This window comes from Epargyreus clarus, unplaced genomic scaffold (genome assembly GCF_041222505.1).
Source record: "Epargyreus clarus isolate Ecla_fem2 unplaced genomic scaffold, WU_Ecla_fem_2.2 ptg000015l, whole genome shotgun sequence".
In the NCBI taxonomy this organism is placed as follows: Eukaryota; Metazoa; Arthropoda; class Insecta; order Lepidoptera; family Hesperiidae; genus Epargyreus; species Epargyreus clarus.
Genome location: NW_027332223.1, coordinates 13,617,549 through 13,625,821, shown reverse-complemented (window position 1 = coordinate 13,625,821; position 8,273 = coordinate 13,617,549). Strand labels below are relative to the sequence as shown.

Below are 8,273 nucleotides of genomic sequence, written 5' to 3'. Positions count from 1 at the left end.
CTCTAGCATTCACTCCTCCCTATTTCAATATAACATAATCTAATACAATCAGTCAGTATTACCTTCACAATCGAATCCTGCATAAGAGATCCAACCACCCCTGTGAAATAAGTGTCTAGTGCCAAAATCCCATATAACTCTTCTAGCCCCTACAGTGCAATTTACAGACCTAGACATAAGTATGTATTATTTATATAAGGTATATATATAAAATTGTCGAATCTTTGTTCGCCCACCGTACACGAGTGCCGGAACCGGAACGCAACAGTTATTCCGCTCTTCTATATAACGGTTCAGTTTGCAGTACTTTTTCTTCGTGCTCGGCTAACATCGCTGGAAACACTACCATTTGCTCGAAACTTTATTGAACTCGAAAAAAACTCACGAACAAATTTATAAAGTTTAATTTGGGTTGCAAATTACCAGTATTGTTTCAAAACTCGATTGCAAAGATGATAATTAAGAAATAAAATTGTTTTTTTTTTCACAGAGAATATGGATTATATTGTTTTAGATTATTTAGATGCTTCAATAAAAAGAAGTTTTTAAGCTTTATAAGAAGTTATAAAACTATTTCTTAAAAAATACGAGAAATATATTGTGATATTACACCATGTACTTTGAATAAATAATAATTACACAACATCCAGTTTTCGCATAGATATAATGATATAATACTTTCAGTACAGCCCATAACCAGATCCTCACTATATTGATGTGGGTTAACCACTTTACGAAATTTGTAACAGGAGTACCTACCTTTAATCCAGATCAAGGTCTTAAGAATAATGATTTGTTTATGAAAACACTTCTCTAATGTTTTGGATAAATAGCTATTGATTATGAAAACACAGCTCATAAATATCGCAATTAAATTGCAATCGACTTTGTGTACAATAGTAGTGGACTTGTGCATTCACTATATCTAGTTGTCGGTAGCGAGAGAATAGACTTTATTTTAGGTACGTAGATACAAACAAAATCTGGGATTTTATATATTGCTCGTCATAGCCTGGTGGTTAGATGATAGTCTAGTTAGAGGTTCGAGTCCCTGGCATTCAATCACCTACCTAATTAATCAGATAAATAAAGAAAGAATGACAGTTATACGCGTATTTAAAAATTATTGTACCTATAAAAGAAAACATCGTGAGAAAACATACATGTTCGTTTTTTTTAAAGCTCTCGGGGGATGGTGAAGTCTAATGTTACGTTACTGACACTATAGTTCTGATACAATCCGCTAGGGGCGCTGATTGGAAATGGTATGCGTAAACAAATACCAAAAGAGTCATATTTGTCAAAACGTAAAAACTTATGGTAAGGGTAGGTACTGTATAGAATCCGTACGAGTATAGTATGTAATCACCTCATTTTCTTATGTTGATAGACTCTCTATCGTATTATTAAGCAAAAATGGTTAGGTATAATGGTCATTATGGTCATATTGTTTTGTTTACCTCGAAAACAACAGCGCTTAACATTGCTGTTTTAAAGCAGGAATTTGTGTGGCAATGCGGCTGGATTCGTACCACGGTGGTACCACCTTTAAATCTACATAAATAAATCATATTCATTTTAACAAGTAGACATTGAAATTTTAAACAGACATCTTTATAGCAAAATAAAATATAATATATTTAATCCGATTAGAAATTAATTTAGTCAGTGTACAAAAAATTACTAACAACGTAATGGAAGATAATAAATCAGTGTTACGGAACATTTGCATAAAATTTTAACATCTTTATGTCATACAGATAATATTAGCTTCAATGGCTTGCTAATTTAAACGTTACACTGTCGTGTTTATGACAGTTACTTAAGCCTATGTTCGTATGGAATATGTACTTAGTACTTAAACCTGCCATGTACTTTTCCGTAGTCTCTACTCTCTACAATTTTATATAAATATAAGTATATTGATAACAGCTTTCCTAATTATACAAAAAAGCTTGTAAAAAATTATAATTATGTTGAAAATTTCAAAATGGAAACTATATAAAATAGTGTTATGTTATTAATGCTCTTTTTTCAATTTTTCGGCTTTTAATCTCTGAACAAATGTGTTATATTACTTCTAGCTCGGGAGAGTATCTTATATATGAAATTCTTGTGTCACAATGTTAGTTACCGTACTCCTCCGAAACGGCTTTACCGATTTTCACCAAATTTTCTATTCATATTCAGTAGGTCTGAGAATCGGCTACTATCTATTTTTCATACCCCTAAGTGATAAGGGTTGTTCACCCTTAACATTTTTTTATTTATATGGTAACACAACGTTTGCCGGGTCAGCTAGTTTACTATATATTTCCTAATATCAATAATTAGTATTAGACTGAATCGTATCTAAACATATTTTAGCAACATATAGAGGCAAATAATTACCCAATTATATATATTTTTATTGTGTGAATCGAAATATACTTTCGAATGAGGCGACTATCTTATAACTCAGGAGTATCAACTGTGATTGGCTTCAGGTTGATTTCCAATTTGATTTAGTAGGAGTTAGTTTTTTTTTTTTAATATAAGAGTAGCAGACGAGCATGCAGTCCACCTGATGGTAAGTGGCTACTGCCGCCCATGGACATCTGTAATAAACCCCAGATAGGATTAGATATTCCTACCTGAGGTCGGCCACAGATGCGCCGCTACCCCTGAGGACTAAGCTGGAATGCCTCGGAAAAGTCTTTCTCCCTTACCACACCCTTCAAACCGGAACACAGCAGCACCTAACACTGCAGTTATTAGGTAGAAATAGGTGTGGCGGTGGTGCCGCCGAAGTCGAACCACAAAGGGTTCTACCACCTTCGCCACCACGTTCTAGTTACTGATGTCCATGGGCGGCAGTAACCACTTACCATACTTACCATTGCTTATTTTCTACATCAACCTTTAAAAAATAAAAACGAGAGGTCGCTTAAAAAACCTACATAAAATCGTTTGCACTTTGTAATATGCATTTAAAGTAAAATGAAGATATTACAGTAATGTTGACTAAGGCAACGTAAATTATTGGCTCGGGGTGATTCGCGCGAGCAGTAAATCGTTGCTATCATTAAATTTAGATGCTCCTAGCCTAGACCGTTAGATCATAATCGGTAGATCATTTTCAGTGTAGCGAATTTTATACAAAGAAGTCTATAGGAGTTTTTATTCCAGTTTCATATAACGAAACAACTATTGATTGTACTAAACATTCAATACTTGTTTTTATTTGCATTTTACTTAAGTTTTAATGAAAACATGTATTTATAAAAAAACTAGCTGACCCGGCAAACGTTGTGTTGCCATATAAATAAAAAAATGTTAAGAGTGAACAACCCTTATCACTTAGGGGTATAAAAAATAGTAGAAGTAGTAGATAATAGCCGATTCTCAGGCCTACTGAATATGCATATAAATTTTGGTGAAAACCAGTAAAGCCGTTTCAGAGGAGTACGGTAACTAACATTGTGACACGAGAATAAATACAGGATTGTAATAAAAAATATTTTGTTTAATCCTAAGTATCAACTGATAGAAATGTACTTATAGATAATGTATTTTTAAGTAAAATAAAAAAAATAAAAAAGAGTGCGTTGGCCGGGAATCGAACCCGGATCAACTGCTTGGAAGGCAACTATGCTGACCATTACACCACCAACGCTTCGATGATTTCTTTGAAATTATGACTTAAAACTAAATGTTTGAGAAAGAAATATCACAAAATGTTTATTTAGCTGTTTTCATGCCCTAACAGAATTATAATATCTCATTACGTGTGTAAAATAAAAATAATCAATTCGTTCTACTTATTTCTGTAATTATTTTTCTTTCAATGTCTAAAAATGCCTTATAAGCAATGTGATAATTTATATTGATATAAAAAATTGTTTTGAATAAATTCCTTTGTTTTAAATATTTACAAAAATTGACTGAAACCTATTTAGGCATAAAAATAAAGGTATATTTTATATTATAAAGTATAAGTTATTTAAAGAAATGACTAAATATCGAAATTATTGAAGAGAGAATTGTAAAAATATGATGGGAAACCCCTGCCCACACAAAACCGGTATATTAAAATTAAGACCATTTTGGGTGTAAATACCGATGGATTCTCTAAAAATAAACCTACATTGATATCGGTATTATTTTAGTCAGTCTTTAGATTAACGATGATTTTGGATTATTCTGATTTGAGCCTTCTTTATTTAAGCCATAAAGATGTAACTTTTTATTTAGAAGACTTTAATACTACTATAAGAATAAGTCAGAATGTGGTAGAACCCTTTGTGTTCGACTCCGGCGGCACCACCGCCACACCTATTTCTGTCTCATAACAGCAGTGTTAAGCGCTGTTGTGTTCTGGTTTGAAGGGTGTGGTAAGGGAGACATACTTTCCTAGCTAGTTCTAGTTTCCTGCCATTCCTTCAAGACACAATATAAACGGGAATTATCATCAGATGGGCTATATGCACGGTTTCTTCTTGAATTCTTCTGTTCAATTTTCAAACCCTTATACTCTTTAAAAATGATTTTGAATAACATTTTATATATTCTTAAAGGGAAATTGAAGAGTGAGTTGATAATTTTGTTTTACTTGTTACATGTTTTTTTTTTATTTTCAACATCAGTAAATTCATCTATCTATGGAAACCATCATTAATTGAATTAGAGAAGTAAAGAGAAAATCCTACACGTTTTATAAGGCTCATAAATATTTATTTACTCATTGGTTATAGCTAAGTCATGACTTTGTCTTAGTAAGACGCCTCATAGAATCAGTATTGATGAGAACTCGATAGCGCTAATAGGCAAGACTTTAATATACGTTCATTCAGCGTTATCCATTCTATTCGTTCATTCACCAAGAACGATTCCGGCAGGGAACGATAATTAACGACTATATTCACTGAACTCAGTTTGTAGTGACGCTCAAAGCTTGAATGATGCATGCTTGTATACTTGTATGCTTGTATACTTCTACGGCTAAATCAAATTAAAAATCAATAAAAAGTATGCCATATATTTGCGTGATTATTTTTTATGATAAGAATAAAATAAAGTATCCTATCTTAAAAGCTTAACACATAGATTAGTAAAGATTACTCACTCCTAACAAGAAAATGTACCCAGTTTTGAGAATTGAAATAGTTGCGTAAAAAAGTTTTGCCACGTCTCCGTGCTAAAATGTCCCTATAATATTTGAAATAATTATTTATTTATTACGTAAATTACGCAGTATTAGTTATTTATTCGTAACTGTTCTCTAAAATGTTTTTATTTGTCAAGAATTCAAAAAAGAACATACTAAAATAAGCCGTTTGTGGCTTCATTCAATTTCAAGGCGGCGATGTATCTTTACTAATGATGGCTTAGCATGAAAATCTTAAGAAACAAGCGAATACAATAAGCAAAAAAATTAGATCATAAAATAAACAGATAATCATTAATAAATTATTTTTTCATGTATTAAACATGCAGGTCACAATAGCATAATTCAGACTTACCATTTCTCCAAATTACTGACAAAACTGAAATCCTATTTTTTTGTACATATTTTATTTAGTTGTAATGTATTATTATTGCAGCATGGTATTTAGTGTCTATTATTTCTATTTTTCCTATTTTTTCTAAATATTTTTTATTTTTTATTATTATCTATGTTTTTTTTTTATTTGCAACGATTTTACATAGAAATGTATTGAAATTTGAAATATCTGTTTAATCTGTAAAAAATAGATGTTTTTTATGGATATCTTAATTTTATTTATCTTATAAAAATCTAAATGGGTATACCATTTTGTTATATTAAATTATTGTTAACAATTTAAAATTATTACTATTAATTATTTTTGCTGTTTTATAGATTCTTGATCTATCTGTAGTAAACAAGAACTACTACCACAGGATCACGTCCAAGTAACGTAGACGCCATATTTTGGAATAATGAAATTCAAACTGAACCAGTTTCCACTGTTTCATGTTCCGAGAAAATACGAGCGTAAATTAATAGGACCATTAAATTTCAACGAACCGTGATCATGGTTGCGGATAAGAAATATTTCTCTTACCGACGATTTTATTAAGCTAGCCACAACGGACCACTGTTCATAAGATGTTTAGAAAGGCTATATTTATTATAAGTGTTGCTTCTAACTTAGCTAGTACTAAATGTATGGAATCCTTCGTAGTCGGAGGTGCGCCGGCTAAAATACAATATTTTGGACATTCTGCTTTTTTGTCCGTTGGTAATTTTGTATGTGGCTCGTCGCTTCTAAACCAAAACGTTTTACTCTCTGCTGCCCATTGCTTTGAAGAGATAGATGGCCGCACTCAAATCTGGGTGACAGCTGGGAATTCTAACAAATACAGAGGAGCGGTGAGGTATGGGACCAAAGTAGCTCTCCATGGGAGTTACGATGAAGATACCGTATCGAATGACATCGCTTTGTTGTACGTGAAGAAGCCATTTGTGATGGGTCAGTATATTAAGAGGGTTATCCTGATGAAGTCTCCTCCAAAATCAAGAGTGGCTAATGTCGCTGGATGGGGGTTGACTGATGTAAGTTGTACTTAAACTAGTTTTGTAAAATGAAGTTGGACTTTCAATATTTACTTGGATAGTATCCCAAAGTTATTGGTAACTTATATTGGTAACCTATATTGTTATAGGCCAATGTTTACTTTTTATAATATAGCAGTTGCAAACGAGCATGCAGTCTACTTGATAGTAAGTAAGCATTGCCTAATGGACATCTGACAGTAATCAAGCCCAATGAGATTAAAAAGTATTAAATTGGTAAATACGTCTATAACTGTAGCAGTAGTGCCTCCTAAAATACATTATTTTTTATGTTTTTTTTTTTACATTTCTATATTATAACATACACCAGTAAAAATTGCAATTGTGTGAATGTTAACAAAATATTATTGACGTTTCTCATATCTGCAAACAGCTCAATAAGAATTTACATGATCGATTTTATTTACAAGAACGATTCTGGATTTTAGGAGAGGAAGCAACTTAATACAGATTGGTTGCAATACACTGAACAGAAGTTGTGGTCACGGAATGAATGCGTAAGAGTGCTGCACACGATACCCCTTGGTAGCATATGCGGGGGAGCCAAATTCGGTAACAGCTATGCATCAGCGTAAGTAAAACGTCGAACAGGTCATACAGATACCATAAGATATGAATTTTTGCCGCCTCTGGCATAATTTTCATTTTAGTCTGGCAAGATTTGAATCATTTTGAAGTTGGTAGAACTCTCTATAGTTCGACTCCGGCGACACAAAGCCACACCTATTTCTGCTTAATAACAACAGTGTAAAACGCTACTTTGTTTTGTTGTGGTAAGGGAGACATACTTTTCCGAGGCGTTCCAGCTTAGTCCTCAGGGGTAGCCACGCATTTGAAGATTTAAATTTAGCAGAAAGAAAATTTAAAGATTGGTTGTAATATTAGACCACCAAGATATTTCTTTGTGTAAGTCGGCAATGGTGCAAATTTGATACTTACCTTTGAAGGTTTGAAGTAATTCCACTATTTGACTTAAAAGCTTTAATTATTATATAATCGTGAATCATTCATGAAGCAATAATGCGAGAAACATTTTTTATCATAAAAAAGACTATTTTTATATATTCGTAGTAGAAAAAATGTTGATATTATTCAACATTTTTTTTTTACATGCATACAAAATGATAACTCGGAAAAAATGTTAGAAACATATTAGACATAGACAAAGATAGGAGACATTCTTCAAAATTATTTTTCATTTGTTTCAGAGGTGATTCGGGTAGTGCGTTGATCACCGATGGCTATGTTCAAATCGGGATAGTCTCCTTCAAGAAGCCCGAAATCAGCCGAGGTCTTGTCGTCTACACTGACGTTCCGTTTTACTATGACTGGATCAAAAAGACTTCCCAAAAGCTCGTCTGCTCTTATTAAGACTTTGAGTGCAATCATGAGTACGTCAACCACACCACACGACGACACCTCCATGGGTCAATGCTTTGTATAAAAATGCGTACTTTTTATCGCACAGTTGTAAAAAATTATTTATTTATTTATTTATTTATTCACAACTTACATCTAACATTACAGGAAAAAAATCCTAATGCGTTAGTGTAGCTTAAAAATAACAATAATTGACGTCCAAATTACATAAAATATACAATATACATAATATATACAAGTAAACTAATTAATAATTTTCAACTACATGGAAGGCTACCCTCGTGAACTCTCCAAGTGTGCAACAGAACAAGTCGAT

The 8,273-nt window shown here is 32.6% G+C and overlaps 1 protein-coding gene and 1 non-coding gene across 2 annotated transcripts; one reads left to right on the top strand and one right to left on the bottom strand.

Annotated features, from left to right (window-relative positions):
• Positions 1-3,583: 3,583 nt before the first annotated feature.
• On the bottom strand, positions 3,584-3,655 carry TRNAG-UCC (transfer RNA glycine (anticodon UCC)). The gene has a single exon. It is a non-coding gene; the product is annotated as a tRNA-Gly (tRNA).
• Positions 3,656-6,132: 2,477 nt separating this feature from the next.
• LOC140747884 (serine protease 52-like) lies at positions 6,133-7,949 on the top strand. The gene is made up of 3 exons (XM_073080501.1): positions 6,133-6,556; positions 7,006-7,148; positions 7,786-7,949. The coding sequence occupies exons 1-3, from the start codon at positions 6,170-6,172 to the stop codon at positions 7,946-7,948; spliced, it is 693 nt and encodes a 230-aa protein (XP_072936602.1). The 5' UTR covers positions 6,133-6,169; the 3' UTR covers position 7,949.
• Positions 7,950-8,273: the final 324 nt, after the last annotated feature.

Coding starts and splice junctions, on each gene's coding strand:
- LOC140747884 (XM_073080501.1), top strand. CDS start 6,170: ATGGAATCCTTCGTAGTCGGAGGTGCGCCGGCTAAAATACAATATTTT. Junction 6,557..7,005: donor CTGGATGGGGGTTGACTGAT/GTAAGTTGTACT, acceptor TCTGGATTTTAG/GAGAGGAAGCAACTTAATAC. Junction 7,149..7,785: donor GGTAACAGCTATGCATCAGC/GTAAGTAAAACG, acceptor CATTTGTTTCAG/AGGTGATTCGGGTAGTGCGT.